This window comes from Pan paniscus, chromosome 10, assembly GCF_029289425.2.
Source record: "Pan paniscus chromosome 10, NHGRI_mPanPan1-v2.0_pri, whole genome shotgun sequence".
Classification (NCBI taxonomy): Eukaryota; Metazoa; Chordata; class Mammalia; order Primates; family Hominidae; genus Pan; species Pan paniscus.
The window spans coordinates 86,208,781-86,225,680 of NC_073259.2; the positions used below are offsets into that span (position 1 = coordinate 86,208,781).

Sequence of the window (16,900 nt, forward strand, 5' to 3'; positions counted from 1 at the left end):
AAATAGACAAGAAGGGTAATTTCTGTCCTTCTTTCAGCTGAGAAGTTCTTTCAAACAAGCCTTTGGGAAGAAAAAGTCCACCAAGCCTCCTTCATCACATTCTGACATTGAAGAGCTTACTGATTCATCCCTTCCGGCATCCCCCAAGTTACCCCATAATGCTGGTGACTGTGGCTCAGCATCCATGAAGCCCTCACAATCTGCTTCAGCGTAAGTTGCTCCTTCTGCAAAATGCAGACATATTTTTTAAAAACAATTTTAGATGAAGGCCTTATTTATGTTCTAACCATATCTGTACCAATTATTTTCAGATTTTTCTGAGAATGATGGACAGCATTAGTTTCTCTTTTCATATTTCTCTTTCACTGGTTTCTTTCATTTTCATTTTTCTTTTTCATTTTCATATGTTAGAATTCAAGTGTTTCTTGATCTCATTCTCCAGTTTTCTAAATCATGATTCTCACTTCTTTTCATGGGCATTTGTCCATGTATCTGTCTAACTGTATGTACATACAGGTCACCCCTTGTCTGGCCACCAAAGAAACGACAAAATGGCCCTGTGATCTACAAGCATAGATCTCGGTAAAGTGGAGTGCGATGCATGAATACTGCAAAGATCCAGGTTCTAACCTAAGTAGTGTTTGCTTTTGCTTTTTCTAAAATCACTCACATGCATTTCAACAATAAATACCTTCTCTTTGTGTTTTTTCAACTAAAATTTGGTTTCCTAAAATCAACCTGCAATCCAGTTTTCTTTGATTCTATTAGTTAATCTAACCTAGCATTTTTATGATAGCCCACTTTTTGGTAGTACAGTAGCCCCCCCTTATCCACCAGGGGTACTTTCCAAGACCCCCAGTGGATGCCTGAAACCATAGATAGCACCAAGCCCTATGTATATCATGTTTTTTTTCCTATACATGCATACCTACATATGATAAAATTTAATTTAAAAATTAGGCACAATAAGTGATTAACAGCAATAATAGAACAATTACAACAATATTTTCTGATAATAGTTATATTAATGTGGTCTCTATCTTCCTCAAAATAGTGTTTTTTTTTTTTTATTTTTGAAACAAAGTCTCACTCTGTCACCCAAGCTCGAGTGCAATGTCAAGATCTCGGTTCACTGCAACCTCTGCCTCATGGGTTCAAGCGATTCTCCTGTCTCAACCTCCTGAGTAGCTGGGTTTACAGGCGTGCACCACCACACCTGGCTAATTTTTTGTATTTTTAGTAAAGACGGGGTTTCACCATGTTGGCCAGGCTGGTCTCGAACTCCTGACCTCAAGTGATTCACCCGCCTCGGCCTCCCAAAGTACTGGGATTACAGGTGCGAGCCACCCCACCTGGCCCAAAATACTGTAATATTTTTGGACCATGTTTGACTGTAGGTAACTTAAACCACAGAAACTAAAATTGTGGATTAAACTATAATTGTGGGGGACTACTGTACAAGAACGAACACATTTCGAATATAGAAAAGTGTTCTGGTGAGATAATTCTCTGTGTTATTTACTATTTAAATCTAATTTCCTTGTATGCCCATGACAACAACTAGCATAGAACTCATATAGAACAGGGCCACTGTGCTTTGCCTACATAATTTTATCATTTATGCAGAAAGGAAGAACATGTCACTGTCATTTTGTGGCCAGTAAACTAGTTGTCAAATTTTAAATGGAAAATATGTTAGTTAATATAAAACAATTTTTTTGGCAAATTTCCTGCGAAGCTGTCCACAAAACAATAAAAACACAACAAGGATACAATGTGTTTCCTTCAAATAGCCCTCAGCTAGCCTGCTAACAGGGGCTGAAACCTTTGATTTAGCTGTGATCTCCTAAATCAGCTGAGCCTAATAGGAAGGTTATATAACTCACCCATTATTTAAATGTCCAAAAGTAATATCTCTAATTTATTTTCTACAATGTTTATATTGAATTTTTATGGTAATTAAAGACAGTATTGTGGCAAAGCTTTTTTTTTGCACAATTTTACAAAAGAAGAAATCAACATTTTAAGAATGTAATAACTGCTCTTATAAAAGAATAGTCACATGTTGCAAATAGAGGTTTAAGTCCCTTGAAAATGTTGGAATGAAATGTAGTAATCTATGACTTTTCAGCCTATAAATATCACCAATAAAAGAATTTTTAGGATTACTTTATATTCAGTAATAGTAGACTATTTTTAAACTTTAAAAAATAGAAAAAAAGATTAAAAGAAAAAGCTACTTCCGTTTTGAACCTGTGAATGCATAACCGTTTGTAAAACTCTTTCTCCTTTTCTCTAGGTTTTGCCAGCAGCACACCATATCTGTACCTGCTGGAGAATATTGCAGTGCAGCCTTTAAAAGAGGCAGTGCTTTTCTTAATCCTCTGGCTTCCCCAGGCCACTGATTCTGTTTGTTTCCTTCTTCAGGATCTGTGAATGCACAGAAGCTGAGGCAGAGATAATTCTGCAGCTGAAGAGCGAGCTCAGAGAAAAGGAATTAAAATTAACGGATATTCGGCTGGAGGCCCTCAGCTCTGCTCATCATCTTGATCAGATCCGGGAAGCCATGAACCGGATGCAGGTTGGTACTGAAGCACTTTCAAGGAATAAAATGGAGAAACAAAAAAATGCTGCTTATTCTGTTCTCTTGGTTAACACAGAATAAATTCCACTTGGAAACCCACCTTAGAAATGTACTCTGTTTATTCAGTCTTTGCAACTCATTTGTTAGTACTGAATTGAGAATTTTGTCAAATCCAAGTTTGGAAGTGGGAGTGCAAACTGGCAAGTTGTATTCAAGAACCATTCAGGATACTGTACTAGTGATTGGATTCAGGTTGAGAGCTAAGTTTTTAGAGAAGCTACTACAATTCTTGCTTCTTCACTTTTCCATCATTTACTTTTATTTTGACTTTTTGCCTGTTCTTTTGAAATCTGATTTTCACATACTTTCACCAGTTTTCTACTGAAATACAAAAGTAATGAGGAAACTATAGAAATTCAACACAAGCTTTCTGAATACAGAAGTAAAAGTGATTTAGAATGCCATCTGTAAAAGTAAAGCTTGTGTATTTTTTTGAAAAACATCTAAAGGCTAAATTCAGAACCAGTCTGTGCTCAGACTAAGTTTTCATTTTATTATTGTATACCAGTAATCACTTGGTACCACAGATGACTGCAATAAGAAAAGCTCATTGCTGAGCAGATTCATCTGCCACTGTATATGTTCATCTAAAGGCTTTTGTTGGTTTTTATGAGCTTAGTGTCCCGATTGGAAGGAAAAAAAGAAACTTTTTCAGATGTTAGATATGATTTTGGAGTAATTTTAAATCACCTTATTGACATTATTTTTGTTTCGCTCTTTCAACTGTCTACAGATTTATAACAATATTACAAATGGCATTATATGCTTATAAGATTTTAACCTCACCTTTAAAATGAGAAGTGTTATGAATGATTTCATCATATTTTTCTTAATTCAAATGAGACCAAGTCCTCATGATTTAGTTAAAAAATAATGATAAGCATGTCGAATGGTTGGATTGTCTATATTTGTGAATTCAGGAATGTATAATGTGTGAGAGAGAAAAAGGTTAAATTTCCTTCTTGGGAAGGAAATCCTATTTCATATCTTATATTTCTTTATTTAACATATTAACATGTTTTATTTAACAAACAAGCTAATTAACTCTGATAAAAGACTTGGTGCTATTTTCTCAATCAAACCAACTCAATTTTTTTCATGTTTTCCATCTTCATAACAGAATGAAATTGAAATACTGAAAGCTGAAAATGACCGGTTGAAGGCAGAAACTGGTAACACAGCTAAGCCTACTCGGCCACCGTCAGAATCCTCAAGCAGCACCTCCTCTTCATCTTCCAGGCAGTCATTAGGACTTTCTCTAAACAATTTGAACATCACAGAGGCTGTTAGCTCAGGTGATTTAGTGCACATGCTTGCCTGAATCACGGCATGCCCATGAGTTAACGGGTGGGAAGCCTGGAATTTGGAGAACTTTACATACTCTTAAAAATGTTACACTCTAATTCTCAGAAATAGTCCTAGTTTGATCTTATAAATCTAGTCTACTTAGTTATAATTTTAAAAGCACATTCTCTGTCCAAAAGTCAGTCTTAGAGATATGGTCTTCATAATATTTTTAAGAAATCACTTTTCCCTAGGAAGTACTTTCTCCATGATTCTGATGATGAAGAAATACTCTCAGTGATGATAATTAGTACTTATGGATATAATAATAACCCCATTGACTTTTATTGTTTTAAGTGTGCAAAACCCATTTATAAGTGTAGCAGGCTTTATTTTCTAAATCTGACTTGATGACCCTGTGTGATGCTGCTCTGAGAAAACAATAATGCTACTCTGTCACCCAGTCTGCAGCTCTATTAAATTTCCAACAAAGATAAAGAACACAGTACTAGTGATGGAACAAGGGTACGGTTTTGATTCGATTGCAAATAGAATCATATGACATAATGTCATCTTAATATCTCATGAACCATTCAAGCATAAAGTATAGCTGTTTCTGTGGAACAGTTCATTCAAGAGAATCATTTCAAGGATAGAGAATTTAGTCTATATAATATTTACATGAGGATCTGTGGTAATTGTGAAGCATGGCCACCAGATGACGCTTGGAAACCAATAATATGTATGTTCCTAGCCAACGTTAGATTCCATTATAGAATGGAGATAGTACACTGCTTGCCTTAAATCATATTAAAATACAGAAGGAGAAGGAGAAGGGAAATGACATGGCATGCTGATATTGATTACATTTCCAATGAATCACATCTCTTCTAAAAAGACAGAATGTTAAAAATTCTGCTATTATGGCTGCTCTTCATAATATAAAATAATGGCCTTCATCTTATATGTAAAAGACAAGTGGGCACTCCCTGTAATTTAAGAAAACAACTTTTGTAAACTTCTGGTGGGGATTAGAGAAAGAAAATAAATTCTGAGAATAAGCATCGAGTACAACTAATGTCAGAAGCCAAGTAAAAAGCAAGAGATTTCAGAATTAAATGAACTTATAGATCATTAGGTAAAATAAGACTGTGGAAGTGGATGGTAATTTGAGTTTGTAAATTACACATAAAGTATTATCCACACTCAACAAAATATTCTGCAAAAGAAAGAACACAAATGTTTAAATGTATAGAATCTGGCAGTTCTGAACAACATCCTCTATGTTGGCTTGTTGCTGATGGACCTGACAGAGAAGTGAAGTAAGATCTACATCTCATAATGACCAGTGCATTTCTGGATCCTCAGGCTTGTCTCCTAGGAAAAGACAAAGGCCAGTACCTTATAGGTCAGACTAATGGTAGGGTTTCACTGCCTTTTATAAAATTCTGTTTTATTTTATGAAAATATGATAAGGTTTGAAGGAGGCAAGTTTAATGCTGAAGGTGGTTTAGAAAAAACAGACACATATAAAAAAAACTTAGTATCTAGGAAAAATAGAACTCATAAAGATAAATATAAAATCAAAGAGTTTAAATTTACAATTTCTGTGTTTATTGGTCTTAACACATTGATGGCCATGATTAGAATTTAAGGCAATTTTTTAGGAGGAGCCAAGTTTTATGTTTTTTTAATACCTTTTTTTTACCCATTCCCTAAGTTATTTTTAATATATCTTATTTCCTTAATTATTTTTCAATAGTGATACTTATGTCTGAACTAAAAAAATTAAATCACACAACCAGAATATTGTTTTCATTACTTTCACTCTTGTGGAGTGGGTTCAACACTTGGAAATCAAAACTGCCTTTATGCTGGAGCTTTTTAACAGACAGACTTTCTAAGTTTCATGATTAATCTTAAGATAAAGAAAGTAGGCAGGAGAGAGGATAATTGGCAAATATCTAGTTCCTGAAATATTAATTGCATGTTCCTTGCATCCAGTAAAGACAGACGTTTCAGAAGTCTTCAGTTTTTGGCCAGAATTTTACTCAATTATAGCCAGAATGGCAGACCTCTTTAATTTTTCCTTCAAAATATAGACAGAGGACCATGACTTATTTTCTAGTAAAAAACAAAACAAAACAAAAACAAACAAACAAAAATACAGAAGGCTCTCTCATTAATCTTGCTGTTTTTCCTGGAGTTGTTTCATCAGGTGACCATCCTGTCAATATTCTCTGAACTGGGGAGATTCAGAGTCATGATGTGAGCCACCCACAGTCAACAGAAGGAGTTAGAATAAACACAAATAATGGCTGGAAGAGCAAAACTTAGTAAACACTGAGGATGAAGTGCTTTAAAAGTATTATCTTTTATGTTCTCAATAACTCTACCAGGAAGGTGCTGTTAAAGCCCCATTTTATAGCTGAGGAAGCCAAGACTTAGGAAAGTGACTGTAACAATTTGTTCAAGATCATGAAACTAGTAAGCAGCAGAACTAATAATCAAACCCTGGCTTGGATGAATCCAGGACCTGGACTTTTCACTATTGTGTTAATTTTGCTTTAAATAGCCACATAATAGAAGCAAAGAATAGTTATTCACTCATCTTTGGTAAATATTTATCCTACTGTTGTCAGGAGAAATTTCATATTGTAAGTGTAGTTTTTAGAAGTAAATATGGCATGAAATGAATAACATATTCCAAGGCAAATTTAAGCAGCTTATGTGGATCAACAATCAGGCCAACCTCCTTTGCTATGGACTACTTGGCCATGTGCGATTTGGTCCATACTTATTTCCATCCACATCATTTCATACTACTCCTCACCCTCCCCTTGTCTCTACATTCCTGCTACCCTAAACATCTCTGTGTTCCTTTAACATACCCAGCTCACACATCTCAGGGTTTTGCACTGTTTTTGTTGACTGAATCTTTTTCCCTGGTTCTTCACTTATCTAGCATTCCTCAGCCTTCTGGTCTTATCTCCAAATACCACTTCTTCAAGGAAGCCTTCCAGGATGACCTATCTATCTAGAGCAGGCTCCCTTCAGTTACTTTCTGTTTCATTGTCTGGTTTATATTAGCAGAGTGCTTAACCTATTCTGAAATACATACTCCAAAAAAACAAGGAATTCACTTTCTTTCTCATCTTGGTATTCATTCCCAATATGCAGCAAAATTTCTGATACCATTTATACCTAATAAATATTGGTCAAATATTTTTGAGTATTTATGAGTAATTAAGACAAGTACTAAAGTAATTTGATCACGAACTACCAGAAGTCTAGATGTGAATAGCCAATGGTAAACCACTCTAAACTTCTTAAAAAGGAGCAAGATAATTAAAATGACACTTAAGGAAGAGTTTTATTTTTGAGTGGAGTAGGTGAAAAGGTGAAAGACTATTAAGATGTTAACTTGGAAAAATAATTAAACTCCAGTGCAGGAGATTATCTTTGATGATTTAAAAATTTATTGCAAAGCTCTAAAAGTTCTAAAAGTTCTCAAGCTCTGAAAGTTGTTTTTAATTGTTATGATCTTAGAGTATTTTTATTGCTTACTTTCAAAATTACATATGCTTAATTATTAAGATAATAGAAACCATTCTATTTTTGGAGGCCATCTTATTAGAGTGTTGATTTCTATGATGCTATAGTCATAACCTTTTTTTCTATAAATTTATTGTCAGAGCAGTTGAGTCCTCTTTTCACCAGGAACATGTGCTCTTTAGAATGTAATGGAGTTTCATTTATCCCCAGAACATTGTCTTAATATTAAGCATGGTTCTATGATAGTATTATTATTAAAGGAAAACATATATTTGGAATAGTTTGCCTTAATAATTCTCCAAATTGGAAATTAATCTGGTATATTTTGAAAGTTAATCTTTAATCACCATTTAAAGGCTGATATTTTAAAGGTAGCTAATTTTATCATGCTTCTGTAACTCTTAGCTGATTACTAGAAATACTATTTTGGTTTTGAAACTATTAGCATAAAGGATTCCGGAGAGCCATCATAATTCCAGTATAATGCCACAGTTGAAATTCAATAACAGTACCTAATAATTATAAAGATAAGGTGAGTAGTTATATAGCTGGCTGTGTCAAATGCTTGAAAATAATTTCAGTTGACAGTCAATTTCAGCACCTTTACATTTATAAATTACATGGATATTGAGCTTGGATATTTTAGATTGGATAGAAAAATCAGATGGCTGTCAGTTTGTCATGGTTATAATGGTGACTAAATATTACTCAGGTATTACTCAGACCTATGTGTAATAGAAAAAGAAAATTCTTATTTCCTCATCTAAAGTCAGTGAGTGGCCCAACACTTGAGTGAAGATCTTTGCAAGCAGAAATAAATTCTTAGATTGAAACTTTAGCCCAACCACAGTAATTCATCTTCTGGAAAGCTGAGGCTTTTCAAATCAGTTAGGCTAGAATGGGAAGCAAATCCCATTGAAAGATATAAAACTATGAGGGAGAAAAGAATGACAGTAAACAAATCTGAGCTAATGTTATACTGTTGTGTATGTCTTTCTTTTAAAATTTGATAGATATTTTGCTAGATGATGCTGGTGATGCAACTGGACATAAAGATGGCCGCAGTGTGAAAATTATAGTCTCCATAAGCAAGGGCTATGGTCGAGCAAAGGTACTTCTTTAATCTTAAACTCTTTATTACTAACAATGAGAATTACCATGAGTCAAGTGTATTTTATGTGTGAATATTTGATCTGGTAAATATCCTACAACAATTGTGGATTGGCATTAGCTTAACATGTCATACAAACATGAAAGGGACAATAAAAGGATGACATCATCATAGAGGTAGAAATGTGTCTTACATGTACCTCACATTCATTCACTGAAAATAATATTAACAGCCCCTCATTTCTAAAACTTTAAAAAATAGTTATTTCTTTGGCAAACATCTTGTCTGACATATTCTTTTGGTTTCACTTATTTGTTATAGGTAATGTTTATGATGTGCAGTCGCTAGAGCTGTCAATATGGTCTTTATACAAAGGGAAGACTCTAAACTAAATGAATATTTTAGAAATCAGAAAGACACATGTTCTACTGAACTTGGTAGGACAAATTCCATTGATGTTACTTGTCTATTTAAGCAAGGTCCTAGATGACCAGACAAGTATTTTGATTTTTTTGCAATGAAATATTGCCTTCAAATTGGCAATGCCATTCTGACTCTATCCCTTTCTTAAAACAACAACAAAAACAAATTTTAAGTTAAAATTTTAGTTGAGTGGCCAAAAATACAAATTTCTAAGTATCCAATTTTTTTGCATCAAGCAAATAAAAATTCTTTAGAATTTTAAAATAAAGTACTTAAGTTTGAAAAGTAAGATAGCACTTGTGAATTCTTACCTTAAGCCAATGTTCCAAGGATTCCAATGCCATCAACTTTCTGCTTGAGCTGCAGATGTGTACCTACTTTTCCCAAGTGGGTCTTTATGTGAGAGACAGTAATACTCTTAGTGAAACATAAACTAACTTTGATTTAAAAGCAGCTTTTTATAAGGTATTGCATAAGCAGTAATTTTAACTGGGTTATAAACACACTGAAAAATAAGATTTCCTGTTCACAGTAATTCTAACAGACAATGCCTTTGAACATTTTTTTCTAAAAAAGCTTCCATGAAAGTACTTGTCTTATTCTACCTGGACTTCCATAATAAAATAACAGACTAGGTGGCCTAAACAACAGAAATTTATTTTCTCACAGTTCTGGAGGCTAGCCAGTCTAAGATCAAGGTGCTAGCTGATTTGGTTCCTGGTGAGGGCTCTCTTTTTGCATTGCAGGTGGTGGAATTCATGCTGTGTCTTCACACAGTCTTACCTCAGTGTCTGTAGGTAGGAAGAGAGAAAGACCACAAATCCTGAATTATCTACTTTACCCAGTAATCCCATCATGAAAGTCCCACCATTATGATTTCATTTAATCCTAATTACCTCCCAAAGACCTCATCTCCTAATACCATCAATTTGGAAGTTAGGGCTTCGATGTATGAATTTTGAGGAGACACAAATATCATTTCATAACAATAGTAACAAAAATCACAATTGTCAGCTGTGGATTTCTCAACTTATTCTGCAAAAGGTATTGGATTCTAACTCAGATTATACCTGAATAATTTTGATAACCATTTATCCTTCTGGTGCTAAATATTACATATTAAGAGATTGAGGGTCTGAGCCAGCTAAGTGATTTACCTAAGGTCACATTTCTTAATTAGGTGGTAGGTATTATGTGTTATAGAATCCATATCTTCTAACTCATGACTCAGTGATTATTCTACCACCCGTTAATGATAACATACTTGGTGACTAGAACCAGGATTATAATATGTCAACTATCTAATTATATCTACTGGAATCATAATCACTATTTTGTTAACCATTTCTGGTCATCATAATAGAGGCTCTAGCTAGACTACAAATTTTGAATTATTTACCTTTCTAATATATGTAGAAATTTCTCAAAATCCCATCCTACAAAAAAGATAGATTTGGAACCATTATGTTTATTATAAAATTATTACTTGTTTGATGAAACGAATCCTGTAGGTTTCTCTGGCAAGGTCTTTTAAATAGAGAATTTCTGATAAATTCAAAATGGAACCTGTTTTGTAGGTATGCAAATGCCTTATATTATCATAGATAACACATTTTAAAGCGAGATTGGATTCTAGATTAAAATTAATTTAAAAAACTGAGTTTTGGACTTATCAAAGATAAGATCACAAAATAGTAAGATAAAGTTCTAGAATTCATATAATATGGTTCTGTTCTGTCTCTCCCACCATTTCCCTCCTACCAAGCTGCTTCTCTTTAAGAAAGTATCCACTGCATTATAATGCAAGAGTATTCTTTCAGATTCCTTCACCTTTGCCTTCTACAGAACAGGTCATGGATCAGTTTTCCTCGACATGCTGCTTTATCTCATCTCTTTCTTTCTTGTTGCTGTTGCTATTGCTGTTACTTTATTTGTTTGGTTGGTTAGTTGGCTGAAATATGTTTTATGTTATATAATCCACCATGTGTGTCTGTTACTATAGAAGCCACAGGTTTAACAAATAGTTTAGTCTTAACAACAACTACATTAACTAATTTTAGTAGAAAATGTAGTAATAAAAAAGATACATGGTTGGATTTTATCTTACTTTATTTTGTTCTTATTTAGGACCAAAAATCTCAGGCATATTTGATAGGATCCATTGGTGTTAGTGGAAAAACCAAGTGGGACGTCTTAGATGGTGTAATAAGACGTCTCTTTAAGGTATGTTGTGCAAGACACCCTAATAGTACTTTTCAAATATGTTTCTCTTTAATTGTTTTCCTTAACTTCAATAGCAGAGACACATCTTCTTTTCCTCTCCTCAAATAAGGAAAGCTTTCTGTTTGTGCTATTTGATATTAACAGTTCTTATATTACCCATTTCTAATATTCTTGACAACTAGCTCTATATCCCTGTGAGTTATGTATTTGTTGTAGATGAGTTGAACCTCTGTTTTGACTTTATTTTTTGTGTGTACCATTGTAGGAATATGTATTCCGAATTGATACATCCACTAGCCTTGGTCTGAGCTCTGACTGCATTGCTAGCTACTGTATAGGAGACTTAATTAGATCCCATAACCTAGAAGTGCCTGAATTGCTGCCTTGTGGATACCTTGTTGGAGATAATAACATCATCACTGTGAACCTCAAAGGTAAAAACGATAATGAAAAGCAAGGCAGAAATATAATTTTTAGCAACATTTTATTTTGCCCCCCGCCCCTTTTTGGCCAGTTTCCCTTAACATTTTTCTATTTGAAAACTCTGTAGTATTTTAAAAATCAATATGACTCATTTCATACCAAAACTATTAAATTCTACAATCCTACTAAAAACACTAGAATATAAGGAAATTTAGTTCTTTGGGTTCTGGGATTTGAAGATTCAAGACTCACAAAAAGGAATGTGATTTAGGAATTTCAAATTTCTGGATTTTCTTCATTATCATCTTTCATTACAGGAGGATTCAAAACATTTAGTGTGTATTCCAAAGTTACATATTCATTGATATATCTTTGATTTTAAAATGTGTATGCCTAATAAATACCCCCCAGGAAGAGGGAATAGAAGTTAAGAATCAAGGATGGAAAGTTCTGAGAATTTTCTTTGCTTTAGATGATGTGATTAATTATAGGCTAATGTAATATCTGAAGCATCTTTGTCTTCATAATTCCTTGTTTATTTATGTTAAAGAATCAGGATACATCTATATAAACTGTGAGTTAATAGAGGAATTTGTCAATATTTGATTTTATGATGAAGGTAATTGAGTTCGTAAAATGAGATACTGTTGCTCCTTTCTTAATTCCTTGCCAAACGTAACAATTTGTATTCTTCAAAAGCTTGAGTGGTTGTACAACTAGGATGCATAATGAGAGATAGAAGAGAATAAGGAGATGGGGTGAAGAGAAAGAAAAAGAAAGAACACACACACACCCATATATATATATATGGGTGTGTGTGTATATAATCTTCACATTTATTCTTCACATTTATTCTTATAATCTTCACATTTATTCTTAACAAAGATAATCATCTTCAATAAAAGATGTTATGATAGCATTTATAATGCTTCCATTTCTCTCTGGAAACATAAATAAAAACAAGAAGTAGACAGTGGAGTGAAGCCTGAAGAAAAAGAAACAGCTTGCTTTTGTTTAGATGTTCACTCTGCCATATTACTGATATATTTTCTTCCTTGAAATGGCAACGCATATTTGTGGGATAGAAATATCTAGGAAATGATTTTTCAAGGACTCTATTCCTATGACTAACAATGCTGTTGCTGTTTAGCATGATATTTTAAATTCTAGCTTATGTAGAACAATAAATCATGCTTTTTTTTGTTTCTTCTTTCAGGGGTAGAAGAAAATAGTTTGGACAGTTTTGTTTTTGATACGCTGATTCCTAAACCAATTACCCAAAGGTACTTTAACTTGTTGATGGAGCATCACAGAATTATACTCTCAGGACCGAGTGGTACTGGAAAGACCTATTTGGCAAACAAACTTGCTGAATATGTAATAACCAAATCTGGAAGGAAAAAAACAGAGGATGCAATTGCCACTTTTAATGTGGACCACAAGTCAAGTAAGGTATGTTACAGAATTCTAAGAGAACAGCTGCAATTTATCCATAAGTGTTTTAAGCAATCAAATTATAAGATTTTGTGAGACTTCCATGTTGTACATGGAAAAGAATATCCATCTTTTTTTTTACTAGAATTATAACCTGGTGAGTGACCAAACTCTGTTTCATGAATTTGAACAAGACTACTATTTTCAGTAACATTCAGTTATCAGGTACTCCCCAAGATATTGGGAATACACAGAATAATATGACAGGTCCCCTATGGCATGGTTTCTCTTAGACATCCACCTAGAAAGTGTTACAGTAGAAAGAGGTCCGTGCACAAGCAACAAGGAAGAATAACTTTTCTTGGAGGCATCAGAGCTTTATAAAGGGGTAATAGTTTGTTGGATCTTAATAGATAAGTAGGAAATAACATGGGTTTTGCAGGAATGGAGATTTGGCAATAATTAGAATATTCCAAGCAGATATTCTGGGAGCAGCAATTTGCTTATGTCACATCTCCCTAAAATTTTTGTTTAGGAACCTTAGGAAAGTTAACAACATTCAATTTCACCACCATCTACGGTCTAATGTGCCATAGTAATCAGCCTGAACACTCAGATATTAAAAAGGCATGAGGGCCTATACGGCGTAGCCTGTACTTTCTTATTTTCTGAGTAAAACAAAAAATCCTAAAAAGGAAATAGTTGAGGGCTAACATATTTTTAACACTAACCTAGTTTTACCTGTAATTATTTATTAAAGTCTGAATCAATGAAACCTAAAAGTTTCTGTCAGGAAAATGCAACTATTATAAGCAATACCTTGAGGGAATCCCAATTATACTAGGTCATATTACTCTTTCAAGGATAACCTGGTTCAGTGATCTAAACTGTCCCAGTTTCTCAGAAACCTGAAGTCTGCAAATTTTCGGAAATAAATGTGACTCCCAAGAGCAGCCCAAACCCATTAGATTCTTGAAATAAGCCAGGCATATAGCTTAATGAACAAAAAGTATTAATTTTCTCACCTGTAAAATGAGGGAAATAGTAGGGCTATTCTAAAGACTAAATAAATGAGTGTGTATATGCATGTGTGTGTCTGTGTGTGTGTGAGAGAGACAGAGAGAACAGCGCAAGTAGCAAGCACGATATAAGAGTTGCTTGCAATTTTTAATTATAGCCCTTGGCTCCCAGTGAAGATTTCTCTCACAAGCATACACACACATATGCACAGTGCACGCGCACATACACATACAACCACACACACACACATCTTTGTTCAAAACCGTTTTATATGTGTCCTTCAAAAACAACGATGTACATAAAGCACAATGGGATCTCTTAAAGTTAAATAAATGCAATACATGAATTCTGAATATTTCCTTGGAACTCAGACCTATTCAAATGTGGTTGAACCACCATCTAAAGAAAGACATAGAACCTGAGGTAGAATATTTGACTCTTCTCTGAGCAAAAGTAGGAAGAGCACAATTGTCTGTTTGCTTCAGCTGACATGTTTAATGCTTCCTGTGAATTCTGTCTCCTCATATCTTTATATAAAAGCCTTTTAGCACAGTTTTAAATATTTTCAGCCAAAAAATATGAAAGGTTTGAAAGGCCTCTTAGTCATCCTCAGTGTTTGTTTTTTCCTCAATGTTGGTATGACAAAACTCTTTACAAGGTACTTTTTTTATGGAATAAAAAAGTGTTTAGAAAATAAGAGCAAAATAGATTTATTGGAGGAGACCATGACATTTTGATAAAGTTGAGGATCACTTAAAATCGTTTTGAATTAAATAGATGAAGTTTCATTAGAATGTAGTTAACATGCTAAAACAAAATAGGTAATTCCCATTAATTTTAAAACATAGCTTTCCCTAAAAAATATCTATCTGTCTATCTATCCATCTATCTATATATGTATGTATATATTTCAGCTTAGGAAAAAAAGTTTATTGCTTAGAGATGTTCTGTTAAGAACATGTTAGTGTCCTATTAACTTTTTTATGAAATATTTCCGACACTCTTATTTTTTGCTTTTTCAGAGGACAGGCTATTTGTGCCATTATTAGGCCAGTTCAGTACTTCATTGCAAAATAATGGGCAGGGGAAAAGCATTGCCAAGCATTGGCAGAGCTAATGATGCTAGGAAACAGTCATAGGAAGAAACTGTTTTTATTTTTTTATTTTTTATTATTTTATTTTATTTTTATTTATTTATTTATTTTTGAGACAGAGTCTTGCTCTGTTGCCCAAGCTGGAGTACAGTGGCACGATCTCGGCTCACTGCAACCTCTGCCTCCCGGGTTCAAGCGATTCTTCTGCCTCAGCCTCCTGAGTAGCTGAGACTACAGTTGCCCACCACCACACCCAGCTAATTTTTTTAATTTTTATTTTTAGTAGAGATGGGGTTTCACTGTGTTAGCAAGATGGTCTCAATCCCCTGACCTCGTGATCCACCTGCCTCGGCCTCCCAAAATGCTGGGATTACAGGCATGAGCCACTGTGCCCAGCCCAGAAAGAAACTCTTGAACAAATCACAATAGCATTCATTCCCAAGAAAACACAAATTATAACTAAAAAATATTTATTTTTTATGTTATTCCTTATGGTTTGAAGATATGAACAAGCTATCAGTAATGCTGAATACAAACTCGTTGCCAGAAAATTTGGACAATTTTTGCCAAATTGACAGAGAATACCCACTATTTTCCTGGGAGTTGGGGGTGAGGGTAAGTGAGGATAAATATAAAAAAAGAGGGGATGACAAGTTGAGATTGTGTTAGGGATACCAACAGCGTAGATTTACTGAAGTAAAATGCTAATGAGGCATGAAATAATAAATCCTGTTCCTGAAAACCTGGAGCTGTGTAAATGCTGACGCATTTTATGCTGTGCCATAGATAGCACTGAAGAGACAAATCCAAAAAGCACTTACTGATTCAGAAAAAAAGAAGAAACTCGAACCACAAATCATCAAATGAAAAACATCTTTTCATGTTTTCGGTACCTCTGCACTTTACATTCTGTTCCTCTTCCCACACTTCAAGCCCTCCCTCAAGCTGCCAGCTGGAATATTTTGATTGAGAGCAGTACACATAAACAATTACACTTTGTGACATTCGATATAGTAGGCCCAGAAGGCTAGAGGTGGATTTAGTAGAGAATACGTGGTCAGCTGAAGCCATTTGGAATGTTAGGCTGGAAAAGATCAGAAAACTGTACCTGATAGATTCCTTTTTAGTGTGTCTGGAGTCAGCATCTGAGAAAGCAGTGATCTACCGTTTTTATGTAACTGTGGTGTTCCACCTGTAGTTTCAGAATATGGGATTCATCTCATTGCCGACTCCCATCTGGTAGATATGCCTGTTTCCTTCTACCTGACTAGATCTGGAAAAAAGACTTTTAATGCCGGTGCATCAGTGCCTCAATCTAAGATTTCATTTTCATCAAGCTAGAGTGGGTATCATGAAGTTATTTCAAGGGAATCTGTGAAAAACTCCTAAGTTATAGGAAAAAAGTATATTTATGTTTGCCTGTTTCTACATCCATTGCTTTATACCTACCATCAGATTCCCAGGGGATCCACTACCCTCTCAAGATGAAAGAAAGCCACATTATAATTAGAATCTAAAGGCTCTGATTGTCCAAAAATGACCCAGTGACCTGCTAATTACAAAACTCAATTCCTTTGTGCCTCCCCACTCTCTCTCTCTCTTTCTGACATTCATGTTATCATTTTCTCCTTGTTTCCTGCTCCCTGGTAAATTGCTTTTCAGTTTTTTTCTCTCTGCTCTTCCTTCACT

The 16,900-nt window shown here is 34.4% G+C and overlaps 1 protein-coding gene across 15 annotated transcripts in view; it reads left to right on the top strand.

Moving 5' to 3' along the window:
• The window catches only part of NAV3 (neuron navigator 3), an 892,922-nt gene that overhangs the window by 857,003 nt on the left and 19,019 nt on the right, over positions 1-16,900 (top strand). For all 15 annotated transcript variants that reach the window (XM_008958338.6, XM_063593553.1, XM_063593552.1 and 12 more), the window contains 7 exons: positions 38-210; positions 2,428-2,581; positions 3,765-3,939; positions 8,497-8,594; positions 11,145-11,240; positions 11,506-11,674; positions 12,880-13,115. In XM_008958338.6, coding sequence (XP_008956586.1) covers positions 38-210; positions 2,428-2,581; positions 3,765-3,939; positions 8,497-8,594; positions 11,145-11,240; positions 11,506-11,674; positions 12,880-13,115 — 1,101 coding nt within the window. The remainder of the gene's footprint in view (positions 1-37; positions 211-2,427; positions 2,582-3,764; positions 3,940-8,496; positions 8,595-11,144; positions 11,241-11,505; positions 11,675-12,879; positions 13,116-16,900) is intronic.